Below are 16,947 nucleotides of genomic sequence, written 5' to 3' on the forward strand. Positions count from 1 at the left end.
TTTATGTTGACTAGTCTTAGTGACTTGAAAAACTATGACTATTGTTCGACTTGAATAAAAATTTACCTTATTTCTTGTGTGGCATTGTGTTAATAATTTTAGTCTTTACAAAGAACTATAATTATTGCAACTAACATATGTGTTGTTATGTGATATTTCTCACTCAACATCCTCCTAGTCACATGACGACTTATCATGTAACATTAAAAACATAAATATACTTTTATAATATAAAATAGTAATACATCAATCTAATTATTTACACATCTAATAGAATATTTTACCCAAATTGTATTCAAAATTTCTATCATTAGTTATACCATATCACAAGCATTCACCAAAAAATTATACGAAAATATTTAATTTAAACCTTAAAAAATGTAACAAGATAAATTATAAGACATTGACATGAGATTTGACCATAGTACTAAAACTACACAAGTTCATTTGAACATAGAATATTGATAATTTACAATAAAACTTTCATATTAATAGTTTAACCATACAAGTACAACAATATTTGATACGTGCATACTAATAACACAAGTAAACATCATGATTGATGAGATAAACTTAAGCCTCAAAGTTCAATAATATTTGATACGTACATACTAATAACACAAGTAAATATCATGGTTGATGAGATAAGCTTAAGCCTCAAAGTTCTAGGCTCAAATTTTCAATAAATCTAACACAATATTGTAACCTAGTCAAATTTTAGATACAAACTCTCCATGTACTAACTACCTAATTTATAAGGGAAGTCAATTCATGTGCTACGATACAGAATGACGCCTCCTTCTAGACAAGAAGGCATTATTGTGATTCTGGTTGAGTAAAAGAGGATTAGTAGCATTGTCTTTAGGACGAAAGAGTGAGTTTAGTTTGCTCATCTTTTTAGAGAATGAATGCAATAGTTTGTATGTGGGGGTTGGTTTGACAAGATCTTGTTTCATGGAAACATGGTCCTTCTCCAGATCTGTTAAACGCATTCTCATTCGTGTCACTTCCAGCTTCAGCTCTCTATTTTCTCTTCGTACAGAAGCATAGTTATCTCGTGGAGAAATAGTGGCACTAGGTGCTTCACTGTGGTGTAGATGGTGATGGTGCCAATGAGGATAATGGTGATGATGATCTGCATTCATTGCAGAACGAAGTTTGAGCTGTTCATAATAGAGGACTTGAATAGCTAATTGCACCGGGAGACGCTCATTTTGTGCTGCATGAGTACAGGCTTCATGAGATAGCTTCTGACAATCAAGTAACTTACAAAGCTTGTTACGTTCTCCATCTTTAATTGTTGGATGTGCCTGCATAAAATATGGGAAACAATCAAATCTAATCTTACTTCAAAAGAAACAAAAAGAAAACAATAAATTGAAATAATAAGTAGTAGACTTTACATAACAATTTTGATGAAAAAATCATAGTATAAACATGGACAAGCTTATACGACACACTCTAAGTCCTCATTTGATTAAGTGTATTATCTAAAATCACATTAACTTCTCTAACAGAACCCAACTATTAGTGCAATGTTAGATGAATCAACTAAACGAATCAAATATAGTGTGATCTCAAGAGCATAATTTCAGCTAAATGAGTTAAAGCTTAGAGTGTGTTGTTCAAGAGTAAGATTTCAAATGAGCTACTTAAACAAGTCAAAGCTTAGAGTGTGTCATGTGATTTCAAATGCACCAAGTAAATGTAAATGAATCAAATCTTAGAGTACATCATTCAAGAGCCTACTCACAAATGAGTCAAAACTTAGTGCATGTTGTTCAAGAGGGTTACTTAAGTGGCTCATTTGAAATCACACTAGCTTCTCCAATAGGACCCACTTATCAGGGTGATTTTAAATGAACTGTTGGCTAAGAAAATCAAAGCTTTAGAGTGTGATGCTTGAGAGTCTAATTTCAACTAAATGAGACAAATGGTAGAATGTGATTTCAAGTGAGTTAGCTAAATGAGCCAAAGGCTAGAGTGTGTTGTTGAAGTGTGTCATTTCAAATGGATCAGCTAAATGAGTCAAATCTTGGAGTGTATTATTCAAGACTATGACTTCAAATGAGATAATTAAACAAGTAAAAGCTAAGAGCATGATGGTCAAGAGCATGATTTCAAATATGTTGGTTAAATGAGCCAAAGGTTAGATTCTTTCATTCAAAAGTGTGAATTTTAATGAGCTAGTGAAATGAGCAAAAGATTAGAGGTTGGTGTTGAAGAGTGTGATTTTAGTTGAACCAAAAAAACAAGTTAAAGCTTAAGAATGTGATTTCAGTTGAGCCAACTAAATAAGTCAAACCTTAGAGTATGACATACCAGAGCGTGATTTCAAACGAGCCTAATAAATGAATCAAAACTTAAAAGTGTGTGTTGTTCAAGAGTGTGATTTCAAATGAGCCTACTAAACAAATCAAAGCTTAGTTCACATTGTTCAATATTGTAATGTCAAATGAGTCAGCTAAACGAATCAAATTTTAAGGGCCTATTTGGTTGCTAGAATAGGAATAGAAAATTTGAAATACGTTTTCTATTTTCCATTTGGTTCGTCAATTGGAATAGGGAAAAGGAATACATATTCCCATTTTGCCTCTAAAATGAACTCATACCCATTCCAAAAAATAGTTGTTATTGGAATAGTCATTCTTATTCCCGATATTGCATTCATATTCTCCATTCCTACTCTTGCAACCAAACAAGCCCTAAGAGTGCATTGTTCAAGAGCATGATTTTAGATTGGCCAGTTAAAAAGATCAAAACTTAGCATGTTGTTCAAGAGTGGTAATTTCATTTTAGGCTCAAAAGCAAGTCATAGCTCAAAGTATGTTGTTCAAGAGAGTGTAATCTCATATCAGTTTGTAAAACTAGTCAAAGCTTAGTGTCTATTGTTCAAGAGTATGGTTTCAAATGACTTTGCTACACAAAGCAAAACTCAAAAATAAGTATGTTTTAAGATTAGCAAAGTAACTTGAGAATCAAAACATAGAATGCGCTATTTGAGAGAGACTTGCACTTTGATTTTAGGCAAGAGATAAAGCAATGTGAAATGTTCATCTTTTTCACTTTTCATTGGAACTAAATGTGATACTTTTCATCATCTATATGTTTTACCATACTTCACAATCCATCATTAAATAAAAGAAACATTGTGTGTGGTGTTCAAGAGTGGTAATTTCATATTAGCCTCATAAACAAACCATAGCTCACAGTATGTTGTTCAAGAGTAATAATTGTAGACGAGTCCGCAAAATTTGTCAAAACATAGTTATTCAAGAATGTAGTTTCCAATCAGTCTACTAAATAAATCAAAAATTAAGAACAGGTATGATTTGAGATGAGCCCGCAAGCTTAAAAATTAGAACGTAAAATGGACTATATGAAAGGGTAACTTAAAATTATGTATTAAAAAAAAGTAAACAATATGAAATGTTAGATCTTCTTCACTTTTGATTGGAACTAAATGTGATACTTTTCATCATCAAAATTTTGAGCCATACTTCATAATTCATCATGAAATAAAAGAAAGACAGTGTGTTATTCAGGAGTGTTAATTTCATTTTAGCCTTATAAACAAATCATAATCCAAAGTAGCAAAAATTTGTAAAAACTTAATTGCTCAAGCATGTAGTTTCAACTGAATATGCTAAATAAACCAAAACTTAAGAATGGGTAAGATTTGAGATCAGTCACCAAACTTAAAAATTAGAACATAGAATGCAGTATTTGAAAGAGACCGAGACTGTAATTTGAATTTACATGAGAAATAGACAATGTGAAATATGGATGTTTTCACTTTTGACTGAAGTTGAATTGGTTTCGACCATACTCTATAATCGTCATAATTGAAACAAACCATTCTCCATAATCCAGCATTAAATGAAAGGAACAATTCCACCATAGTCCACAAACCAGCATAAAATGAAGGAAACAATTAGAAAACAGAAATTTGACACGGTAAGTAGAATGTGACACACCTTGAGAAAGATGTCGATGGCTCGATAAAGACCATCATGGACGATCCGGGCATGCTCAGGCACGGCCTCCACCAATGCAGTGAATGCAGCAACCGACAGATTCCAATCCCCTGCTACCTCTGCAACATAATCATCCACAACCTTACAAACCTGCAACACTCTCCCATTCTGTTTACGACCAGGCGACCGGAACCCCATTCCATCTGAATCAAACCCCATTCCATCCTCCTCCTCTTCTTCTTCCTCCTCCTCCAAAAACCCAAAGAAGTTCCCCGCGATCCGCAGCACGACTTCCGTATCATAGAGCGTGTGCCCCTCGTACTTGTACGACGCATACGCCGGCACCAGCAGCTCCTCTACGCTCGCCTCCTGCAGCCGTCGCCCAAAACGCCGTTCAAGCTCCGTTCTGAAGGAAGCCCCGATGTTGAGCATGGTGGCCGCCCTGAGCAGCCACGAAATGAAACTCATCGGAATCGTCTTCATCTCCGGCGGAAGCAAACTCACCACCGTCTCCACCACGCAACGCTTCTCTCGCTCCTCCAATGTCGATTTCATTCTGAATCGTTGATCCCCACAATCGTTGCTCGCCACAATGCTCTTTTTCTCCAATGTGGGTCGATTTGGATTTGGGGGTTCGAGATTGTGCTTGGCGTAGTGCATCAGGGCTCCGCCGATGATGTCGTTGCCCAGGCCCTTGGATTTCATGGCCGTGACCACCCGTTGAAACATGTGGATGTTCAGGATCGCTAGCTCTTTTCCCCACCATGAATCTGATGAGAAGTTTGTGGATTGGTGGGTTTGTGGGTCTTGAGATGAAGGCCATGGTGAGAGTTTTGTGGATTGGTGGTTTTGATGTTCTTGAGATGAAGGCCATTCGGATTGGTTTCCGCTGGCTGTGAGCCTGGAAAGCCCCCTTCTGAGCTGTTCGTTTGATGCGGCGGATGTGATGGCTTCGATGCATCTGGATATGATCTTGAGGTCCTCTGCGAAGGGGAGAAGGCTTTCGCAGGTGTAGAGGACTGTGACTGAGTCCGAGAGGCTGGTGAAGATTGATTCTTTCAGGAAGTTCTCTGTGCGTGTTTCAAGGCTTGAGTTTGTGTAGTGCTCCGTCATTTCAAGGTAGCTTGCGGCGCATCTGAGCATGGCTACGTTTAGGGGTGTGATTTCTGGGTTGCCTCCGTAGCAGAACTTTGCTGCCACTTCTAGTGCCTCTGCTCCTCCTGGCATGTCTTGGAGATGGACTTTGCTCGATTCTCTTGATTCTGCTAATTGTTTTCGGATCCGCCCGCTTTTGGATACCAGAGGGAACTGCACAGTGAACGGAAATGTGTTATCTATGATTGGATTTTTTTATGGAAAATTGAATGCAGAGGATTGCAAAAATTGAATGCCCAAATAAGGGTGCAGATTTGAATGTTCAGATAAGAGTTCAAAGGAAATAATTGTACAAATTAAAGGTGCACGCATTGGATGAATTGTATAAATTGAAGGTCAAGGAAAGAATTGGACAGATTGAATGCCTAAATAAGAGTTCAGGTTGTTCAAACAAGATTAACAGAGAATGTTCAAATAAGAATTGATTTATGGAAAAATTGCAGAACTTCAATGCTTAAGTAAGAGTTCAGACAGAGAAATGTAAAATGAATGGTCAAATCAGAGTTTAATCAGACAAATGTACGAATTGAATGATTAAATAAGATCTCGAATAAAGAATAAAACAAACTGAATATTCAAATAAAGCATTAAATTGTACAAATTGAATACGAAGAGTTGAAGCAGATAAATACAGAAATTGAATGTTCAAATAAGAGTTCAAACAGAGAAGTACACAAATTGAATGTTCAAAAAGAGTTCAAGCAGAGAAGTATAGAAATTGAATGGTCAAATAAGAGTCAAACAGAGAATTACATAAATTGAATATCCAAATAAAAGATCAAGTAGAGAATTGCACAAATTGAATATCAATAGGAGAATTTCCAAATAAGGGTTAAAAGCAGAGGAGAATTTGAATGTCCAACTAAAAGTTAATTCACAGAAATGTTAAAATTAAATGTTCAAATTAGAGTTCAAACATATAATTGTACGAATTGAATATCCAAATAAGATCTCAAACATAAAATTGCACAAAATGTATACCCGAATAAGAGTTCAAGCAGAGAAGTGCACAAATGGAATGTTCACTTGAATTCAAACAGAGAATTACACAAATTGTTCACATGAGATTTCAAGTAGAGAATGTTCAAATAAGAGTTTGAAACAAGAATTGTACAAATTGGATGTCAAAATAAGAATTCAAGCAGATTTCCAAATAAGATTTCAATGAGAGAATGTCCAAATAAAAGTTGAAGTAGAGAATTATAGAATCTGAGTGCCTTAAAAAGAGTTTAACCAGAGAATTGGAAAAAAATGATAAAAGAGAGAAAAATTAATTTCCAAATAAGATTCCAAAACAGAAAATTGCATAAATTGAATGCTCAAATAAAACTTTGAACAAAAAATTATACAAATTGAATGCCCAAATGAAATTTGGATCAGAGATCTACATGAATTGAATTCCCAGATGAGATTTCAACGAGATGCTTGCACAAATTGAATGCCCAAATGAGATTTCAAGGAAATGCTTGCACAAATTGAATGCCCAAATGAGATTTCCAGGAAATGCTTGCACAAATTGAATGCCCAAATGAGATATCAAGCAGATAATTTGCATAAATTGAATTCTCAAATAGGAGTTGAAGCAGAGACTTACTTTATGGAGAGCAAACGTAGTTTCTCCTACTTCTATGGAAATGTCGCTTGGAACGTCGGAGAGGAGCCTGTCACAAGCATTTCAAATTCTGAGCTCAGACATTTTCAAATGAAGTTGGCAGAGAGCCAAATGCAATGAAAAAACAGAGATGGCAATGGAGGTTGGTGTTGTGTGTTCGAGTGTCTTCAAGAAATGGGCTTTATATAACAAAACATACTTGGGGATATGTAGATTGAGCGTGGAATTATGCATAAAATGATTTTAACCTTCTTTCCCGAAATGTTAATTTTCCTTTTGCACCTGTGCAAATTACTGCCTTCAGTTATCTTAAAATTTCTGTTACCGTAGGATTGAGTACTCTGGTTATTAATTTAGGTGTGCATATTATATGCTCTGTATTTCATATTTCTTAATCTAATTTGAAAGACGAAAATTCAGTAATCTGTGTATATTTAGGTCTATTTAAACTATTTTTAAATAGTATATCAAAATAATATTATATTATGAAATATCTGATTTATGGGGCTCCTACTATTCAGATGATCGATCCTAAAACATTATTTCAAATAATAATAAAAAGTTCCCCTTTATAAACATCATCAGAGAATTGTAGAATGTGAATAAGTACTATGATATGTTAAATTGTAGAATGTCTCAATTTTTTAGTTAAGAATCTAAGACAAATGTTTTCAATGCTAAAATGTTCAAAAATATCATAGACACCAAGACATATATTAGTGATGGTCCTATCTAACACAATGTGATTCATGTAATATGTGAGAGTAACTATTAGATAAATATGTACATATATCTGTTCGTAAGTCAATCTCTTCTACAATGTAATTTAATAACTATTAATTCTTTAACATATTTAATTAAAGGTAAGTGTATCACACCATAATCACTATTGGCATGTGCTTATCTATTAGATCAATATTTTGTATTATTATTATTATTGTTATTATTATTATTTAATTTTTTTACAAATAATCGAATGATATAATTACATGAGTTAGATATTTGTGTAGTAGATCCAATTATAAGAAAATAATTTACTAAGCTACTTCAAAGTATGTTCTAACAAACTTTGTAACATCTTGTAAAACATATAGTGGTGTCATAACATGTAGACAGTATGAAATTGAATGTATATATTGCACAAATGTGCTTGTAATGAGGAGGACATATAGATTCAAGATCTTAAATTCAAAGTTCAGCAATAAGATTGATGAAGCCAACAATAGAGCCAAAGTAATTTTTTGACAATGACATTTATAATTATTAGAAAATCAGTGGAAGAGGATAATTGTGTGCTTTGCTTCTAGTAATTGACTTATGGTGATGCTAAATGCTTTTCATATAAACTATGAAATTAACTTTGTACCATGCAAGTTTAGTTCCTTAGGCTTAGTGTATGACATAATGTTTAGATTTCGTGGTATCCAAGTTACCCATTGTAACCAATTATAAGTTGGAAAACTTGTTCCAATTTTAAATCATCGAACTTAGATGCTTTAATTTTGCATGATCTAAAATCATTAGAGCTTGTCATTCCTACCATTCCTTAAACGACATATGGAGCCCACATCATCAAGAGATTAAAACACTGACAATAATTATAAATATCCAACCATTTTTACTAATTTTAATTATATCCTACCTACTTTGGTTAAAGCAAAATCTAATTATGGATGTTTAAGTGGGAGGGAGGTCCTACCTAGTGTGTTCATTACTTCTATTTCAGATTAGGTGTATATAAATTATTTTTTTAATGTTTTAATAGTTCATTCCTGTTTGGATTAGAAGTATATACATAATATGTTCTATATTTTTATAGTTCATTCTTGTTGTTATTAATAAGTTAAAATATTTTTGGTAAAATAATTATATATCTCTTAATTGATATATTTTTTTTATGAGAATGTTAGAAGTGGTCAATAGATCTATTTGTAAATTTGAAAGGTTTTTACTAGTTCATATGACCCTATCAACAATAAGTGTTGTTGATACAAGGTATAGATATAAAAAGAAATGAATTACTCTACACATTTTAAGGAGCTACAATTAATAGATTTATATAAAAATTTCATCTAATAAAAATTACTTTAAGTTTTTCATTCCATCTATGATTATATTCTCATTAACAAAAGAAATATTCTAACTTGATATTTTAATTTTTCTATTATAATATTGTACTTTAAATTTATTTATTAAATTGAAAATTTAAAAAAAAAAATTTAAAATAATAAAAAATTTTAATTGTATTTGTTTAAAATATTATTAGACATAATGTGTTGGTTAATAGTTCAAATTGTCCTCTATAATGCATCATTAGTCTAATAATAATATGATTCAAATATCGATTAAAAAAAAATCACAAATATTTTCTAATAATATTATGATTAAAATATCTATTAAAAGAATATCACAAATATTTTAAGTTGATGCATTTTTTGAACTTTATGATGAAAAGATTACTAATCAATTACTAAGGGCAATGTGTCAAATTGTATATACTTATTTGTACATGTATAAATATATATCTATGTGTATCTATGCACACACACATTGATATATAGATAGATAGATAAAAGGCATTTAGTGATTATAAACAAAAATATCTTTGTGGGCATATACATATGTACATATCAATTAAGAAGATAAATCAAAATATTTTTAATAACAATTGTCTTGATTTTTTCATCAATAATTAAGCTCTACGGATTTAATTTTTATATCAAAATTTTTGTCAGACTTCTCCACTTTATGTCGGTTTTCTATTTTCTCATAAAGCTAAAATTACGAATGAGAAAGTTTCAAAATTTCCTTCAATTTAAATTCCAAGTAATTTTTCATTATAGAATCTTTCTAGTTACTAATTAGAAAGTTTTGGAAACTATTTCTATAAAATATTCCCACCTTACATTGAGTTGTATGAGAAGTTTCATTACAATATACCATTTATTTCCTTACCTCCTACCTCCATGAATTTTCATGCATGCCTTCCCATTCCTTGAACAAATCTGATCTCAGCGATGAAACATACATCAAAGATCGAACCACTGTATCTCTCATCCAAAAGAAGGGCATTGGTGACTAAAACTTGTTCACAAATAGCATGCAATTCGCCTTTTGAAATTTATTTATTTATTTTTGGGTGAATTTTGTTGTTGTTTTATTCTCAATCTTTTATTCAAATCACAACCCCTTGCCTTCATGTTTGTAGGCCCTCGTTGTCTCTGTTTCCAATTTGTTGTTATCTTTGTAAACCCATGTTGTTGTTCTATTCTGATCACTAATCTTTCACATAAGGTTTTTGCCCTTAAAAGAACCCACTTTGTCTTTCCTTTATTCTTTGATTAAATGAATGGTTACGTGTCATAAATCTACATCGTTGTGACTTTGTAAATTGTGATAGATAAACTAAGGGGGTCTATGAAATATTACAATATCTATTAAATAAGATTATTTTGGTTGCACTATGAAATATTAGAATATCTATTAAATAAGATTATTTTGGTTGCACTAGATGAAATATTAGAATGTCTATTAATTAATATTTAATAAGATTTTTTGGAGGTTTGTTTTTAAAGAAGCATGTTCTTCTAAAGAGTGAAGGGGAAAAACAAACATACAATCAATCATTTTCATTATGTTTCATTATAGTTTTTAGCCTAAATCTATATTTCATCATTCAAGTAGTTTTCTTATTTCTCCAACTTATGGGTTTGAACAATATTTTTAATTATCTAGATTTGTTTTGTCTTATAATTTGCAATATGGCTTATGTTTGGGCACTAGAATAAGGTTGTGATTACAACTGAGTGTATTTTCTTAGAGTCAATAAGTATTCCACTTTTAGTTTTAGATTATTACAATGGATAGATTCTTCATTTTTAGATTCAGAGATCCACAAATTACATAATTAACAAGTTCAATGCACACATTATATAGTTCCAGATTTTGTTTGAAAAAAAGACATTAAACAAAATAAACATGTTTTTCTTTGATTTAATCTGACCTACTATAAGGTTATAATATGCAAATCTAGAATTTCGCATTGTAAAAGTTTTTCAAGAAAAAAATAGAATTCATATGTTTCTCTTTAATTTTATGTTTGTCTTTCCACTGGAGTTTTTAAAAGATTAAACAACACAAAATTAATTTTCAGTAATATGATTTTTAAAATCTATAATTCTTTCTACACTTCAGCTATATGCTGATGTAAATGGCAGTAAGCTTTTTAAAATTGTACTTTTAAATTTCATGGTTAATTAACAAGTTCAATGGAGGGATTATATAGTTTCAAAATTTATGGATTTGTTGCGGCCTATTTCAAGGCTATAATATCCCAACTTATGACAATATATCATTTATTTATTTATTTATTATCAATAAGAGGCCGAAGCCAAGGTTAATTATTATTATTTGTCTTAGTTAATTATTTTTTATTGTTAGTTAAGCTTGAGTAGATTCAAACCCAAGACCCCCCAATTAAGAGGTTCAGAATTTACCGTTGTGTTGTACGCTCTTGCCTAATCAATAATATTTTATTATCCCTTATCAAAAAACAAAAAAAAAATGAATATACTTAACTTGTATCAAATTGTTTGTCAAGACATTTTTATTTTTCATTATAGATTTTTAAGTCATCAAGAGACTTGTTTTGCCATTTGATATGGAAGCACAATCCTATTCAAATGCATTTTAGACAAGTTAATGGCTCATAAATATCTATTGCATTAAAGTAGTCCATATCTTGTCAATATCTCATGAGCATCGACATCATCAAAGTCATCTATGAGATGATCTTAGGCGATAACTTAGTAGATGGATCATGTCATGATCGAGGAACATATCGTCACTAAAACTAGTTGTGCTAGTTGAATTAGCTAAGACTGATCTCTTGACCACAATGATCTCACAAGAGTTTGAACTTTAATGAGTACAATTTTATCACACTAAATCCAATATTAATAATAATAATAAGGGTGAGTGAATGGCCGAGTTGGTGTGAAGGCAAGTCGTGAGGTGTAGTGGTAGGCTAATGATCCCGGTGCTACGCATCAACTTCGGTTCAAGTCACGCTGGTTACCACAAACCCTTTTCAGCCTATTCATGGGCTTGGTAAGGTTAATTCTATTCAAAATAGGGGAAAGGTTTGTTGGACACCATTAGAGGTAAGATGGGTTAAAATTAACTTCAACAAGGTGCCTAGAGGAAACCCGGGGGTCTCGGGGTGTGGTTGTGTAGCAAGAGATTACAAAGGTAATACTCTCACCTTAATGGAAAAATGTCTACAGGATAGCATGAATAATGTGCTTAATGTTTTGCAGTGGAAGAGGCTCTTGTCATAGGAACCAAATTAGGCATTAGAAGAGTCCATTTGGAAGGGGACTCAAAGATTATCATAAATGGCATTAAGAAAGGGAAGATGGAGGTTTTTCACCTTGATAAATATATTCAATAGATCAAATGTTTACTAATGGAATTTGAAGACTTCAAGGTTTCCCATACATTCTAAGAAGCGAACAGGGTGGCAGATATGTTGGCTAACATGGACACAAATGCAGCAATGGGTTCTCAGAATGAAATTTTTGAGGACCTACCACCTTGTATTAGATTAAAGAGAGAAAAAAAATTACCTTGGCCAACATTAAAAATTAAAACAATTACATCTTGACCGATTTTTTTTGGGGGAAGGCATCATGACTCCTTCCACCGATGGCATTTATCATTTTACAGCATGTAGAGATCCCAATCCTTCGCGCGTGTCAACTTGTGTGAAATCATTTTTCGTTACTCCGACATTAGCTTGTTTCCAGAGAGTTCCAAGCACATTAAATTCATGCAGAAGACAAGCCAAACTCAACACTTTTCAAAGGCAACATAAATGGAGGCTAATATTGCTTTAGGCTCTGAGAATCAAACGTAGACTTACGAGGGCAAAATCATTGTTTGGTGCCTTAAGAACATATTTGTGTTTGATGATCCAGAATTCTTGGAGAGAGTTTAGTAGATGTTTGGGCCAAAGTACCTGGATGCATATTGGAAGCGATGATCAAACCTGGACATGGCGTCTCTATTTTTGGCACTAGCACTATTGGTGGGGAAAACAAAGGAGGGTCATTGTGTAGTTGTTGATTGTGTGGATATGCAGTGGCTTTTGAGGTTGGAGGATATTATTGAACGTGATGTCTTGGGTGTGGTGTAGAGATGGGAGAGGAGCCTTGGAGACTGGTTGGTGGTGGGGAATCGTCTGTCCAACCATTGGTAGTGTGGTCCTCTACAAATCCACAAGGAATGCATCTCCCAAAGGCAGAGCAGGGTTGGAGAAAGATTGTGGATTTTCTGCTTGGGCGAATTTGGGTGTCAGCTAAGAGCAAGCAAGGCTTGATGAAGGCTACATCGAGAAAGAGCATGCTTGCTCCAGGGCAACCATTGTGTTACCAACTCGTGAAGAAGAATCAGTAGGAGAATGGAGCTTCCACATCAAAAGGAGTCTGGGTGGATGCCTTGCTTCTTGAAGAACAGGGGGATCACAATTGCAAGTGTCGTTGGGTGAGGCATGGGATTTCGGTGATGGATGATTGCTCAATGCCAACATTTACACATGAGGAAGTAGCACGCTGGTTTAAGGAGTAGCGACAGATGATGGTGGAGACAAAGACGTTTGCATGCAAACATCTTTGATTCTGTTTGTCTTTGATTTTTTATATCTAGGTTGGGAGGTCTAGGCTTTTGGCAGAGTGTTAATACTCTTAACTTTTTGTAATGTCATATGTATGGCCATCAGATGAGTAGATTTATGGCAGTAAGGTATATAGCCATACCACATATATTGTAATCTCTCTTTAATATCAATATAATATAAATAATGTTACCTATCAAATCAAAAAAAAAACTCCAAAACAACACACTATTCACATCAAAAAAATTGTGACTATTTCCGGAGACGGTTTCTTTTTGACAGGCACATCGGCCGTCAAATTCAAAGCTAAAAAGTATACCCTCAGAAGGAAAAAACCACCCGGCTGGAATTGGGAAATGATCTGACAGATGTCTAAACATTCTCCACTCCGCACTCTGATGTCTCAATCTTGTTCCCTCACCCGCTCATGCCGTGTCTCACCGTTCACTGAATAGTTGGCTAAAAAGCTATCCTTTGTTCATTTCTGAAAGCTGCGGGTCGTGAATCATTATAGGGAAGATTTTGGTTGGTTTCAGACAGTTACTTCTCATTCGCAACAAAAACACAAACTTTTTATGATTTCCACGCTTTCTTCACGCAGTTCCAAACACCATCTGTATGTTTTGGCTAAGGAACAAATGCCACAATGCATGGACCAGCTTTGTTTACAGAGAAAACATGGCAAGATTGCAAGGCTCCGGTGAATTGACAATGAAAGTTGAAGGAAAAGCCTCCAAATTGATAAGCATGAAAGGGCACTAGAGACATAAAGTTTTTGTATACTGAGAAGGTAATGACCATCTTCCATGTGCAACTGCACCACCTGCCATGGAAAGCCTACACAGAGTCCAAAGCTGCCTGGCCTTTCCATAAATTGCCCGATTATGAAAAAGTGCACGAATTGTCCACAAGATTTGGTGCAGTATGATGGTAAATTGTTGAAATTAGAACTTGTGGCCTTAAAACTTCAATGAATTATATATATAAATATATAGCATTATAATATAGCCCCTTTATCTGAGGATTTCTCAGTCTGCAGATCCAACCATTAAGAGAAAATAACTTCCCTGTATTTTAATGGTAAGTCGCCAATTTATCCTGCAAAGGATTTGTTCTAGCCAATCAGGATAAAAGCCCAAATTCATGATCCATGTGTACCAGAGAAAGGGATCTGCCCTGTCCCAATGAAGGCGACAATAAGATGGACTTTGGCCATAGCCTTGGCACATTTGAAGGGTGGGTCAAGATTATTGCTACCATTCGTTTAATGAGAGGCTATGAATTTTAGTTTTCCAAGCCTAGGTTTATTCTTTTTAGGAGAAGGCTGATGAACATCTTTATACAGCCAGGTTCAGTAATGTATGCTACAAGAATGCATTTAGTTTTCAATCCGTTCTGTTGTTTGGGTGTTTGGGAAAAAACGATTTTCTGCTAATTGTGTCTTGTCTTTTATTTTGTACAAGATGACTTCCGCTATGGGGAAAGGCCCAGAAGCAGAGTCAAGCAATATGTTATTGCATGGTTAAACAGCAATACAGGGGAACACCCATCAAGAAATGTCAAATGAATTTGTGCAACAAGGAGAAATCTAGGTTTGACAACGAAACCCATTCGGTTTAATGCTCTAATGTAAGCACTAATCATGGTGAAATTTGAGTTAGTTTGCTGAACAATACTGATTTACAAAATAGATAGAGTAGAATAGCTTGATGTTGGTCCAAGGGATACCCATTTTCAGTGCAATTGGTACATGATACAAGATTCTACAGTACAATTAGTGCAAGATTTGGTAAATTTCATATTTTTCAAAAGTTTTCTGCGATCTAAACTTGTCCTTTGTAATTTACCTTTGCATGATGTATGTAAATTTTCAGTTCTTCGTGTTCTAAAATATGTTTGACATATCCATCTACTGCTTCAGTTGCCACGCTGAGCAACCTACTAAAACCAGTCAGATCTTTTTGACAGATTTGCTGTATTAAAGTGCGAGCTAATATCATCTATTGGGTCCATTCTATATTTTATCATCACCCAACTTTGACATTAGTAGCACCTTTTTGAAGATTGTGACTCAGGTGGTCTGTACAGATTTTTATCACAAACTTTGATGTTCTAGGCAGATTTTATTAGAAACTTGTTTGTATCTCAGAGGTAACATTAATAAAACATACAAAGTGTTATATCTAGTTTCATGAAAGACATGGGTTACAACAAGACAACACAAGGTAAGTCACAAAAATCCTAGATCAGACTTCATTTCAGATGGAAACACAGCAATCCAGTAGAGAAAAGCAATCTTATGTGAGAAGGAAATGAAAATGGAGGAGGCAGGGAAGATAATTAGATGTACCATTGATGGGCTCGCTTCATGGTGGTGGTGGAGCGAGTGGAGCTCCGCTTGATGGCTGCCATGCTCGGCTTCTCGCTCATCAAAGTCATCACACCCATTTTCTCATATCAAGATTTATCTGATTTTGGACACTTGTTCCTCCTCCTTCCTCCTTGAGATATCTGCTCAGAAACATATGAAAACGAGCATATAAACAAATATTGATCAACATAATCATAGCATGATACAGATTGTCAAAATTGTACAAAAATGGGGTCATCCGAGGGACCCAAATTCCAATGTTCAGTAGTACCATAACTGCGCACCATCAAAGCTCTGCCAATTTCCTTTCAGCTTTTGACCTCTTTTTTCTAGGCCAAATATCTACCTGGATTCCAGTCTTTTTCTTCGAGTTTCATGTTGTTTATCTCATTTCTCAGTGGCCTTTATGTTCAGTGCTCAGAAAAAACCCTGAAAAAGAGGCTGGTTTGTAAAAATGAAAAATCCCCAAAACTAGTGGGGATCTGAAAAGCGTGAATGAGCATTGGGCAGTGAAAAGAAAGCACTAAAAGCAATTAATGATCAGAGCACCTTACTTGATCTCATATGTACTGATGAAATGAGCGAAATGGAACCGTAATTAGTTTTAATGTGAGCGGACAGAAAATTTGTGTGTGTGGGGAAAACTCAACTGTGTGTTTGCTGGCGGCAGAGCAGCAAAAGAGTTAAAAAGAGGATTTCAATCATGTTAGTGGATTGTGGGTGGGCCAAAAACACAATGATAACGGCACAAATATTGTTTTGAGTTTGTTTATAATCATGTCTCCGCATAAGTTCGGCGAATATCATATTTCTTCAGATTTTGAGGGTAATGAAAGTTGGCTGACCAGTAAAATTTGTCAAGATGCTCTTTCAAAAGTTTGCTTTTTCTCCTCCTTTTCCTTTTTAAAGAGTAAATTGCTCCTGTTTGTTATGCACTCGGAGGCGTCAAATGACTCAACGTGATGTCTTTTATATCTATTATGTTAGAAGGAGGATTACCACATTTAGTCTTTCGAGTTCTTTCATTGTGTTACTAAATGCATGTTAAAATGTAGTAGGAATATCTTATTTCATATGTTTAGGATAGTAATGACTTTTCAATTTTGTGTGATGATGAGTATTCTTTATAGTGTCATTTTCTGATTTATATCATAAATCA

General features: G+C 34.0%; 1 protein-coding gene across 3 annotated transcripts; it reads right to left on the reverse strand.

The window, feature by feature from the left end:
• Positions 1-559: 559 nt before the first annotated feature.
• Positions 560-16,729, reverse strand: LOC149540909 (BTB/POZ domain-containing protein At1g03010-like). Of its 3 annotated transcripts, XM_089801968.1 has the most exons (6): positions 16,343-16,438; positions 16,073-16,217; positions 15,768-15,928; positions 6,727-6,793; positions 3,978-5,285; positions 560-1,310 (listed from the first exon to the last, which is right to left on the reverse strand). In XM_089801968.1, the coding sequence occupies exons 3-6, from the start codon at positions 15,863-15,865 to the stop codon at positions 777-779; spliced, it is 2,007 nt and encodes a 668-aa protein (XP_089658094.1). In that variant the 5' UTR covers positions 15,866-15,928; positions 16,073-16,217; positions 16,343-16,438; the 3' UTR covers positions 560-776. The 3 variants fall into 3 exon arrangements, with proteins under 3 accessions (XP_089658094.1, XP_089658093.1, XP_089658096.1); XM_089801967.1 differs by having other exon boundaries at positions 16,060-16,729; XM_089801970.1 differs by lacking the exons at positions 6,727-6,793; positions 15,768-15,928; positions 16,073-16,217; positions 16,343-16,438 and adding an exon at positions 5,426-5,547.
• Between the last annotated feature and the right edge of the window lie 218 nt (positions 16,730-16,947).

Source organism: Cupressus sempervirens, chromosome 9 (assembly GCF_028749045.1).
Source record: "Cupressus sempervirens isolate cs-2001-9-10 chromosome 9, ASM2874904v1, whole genome shotgun sequence".
Lineage (NCBI taxonomy): Eukaryota > Viridiplantae > Streptophyta > Pinopsida > Cupressales > Cupressaceae > Cupressus > Cupressus sempervirens.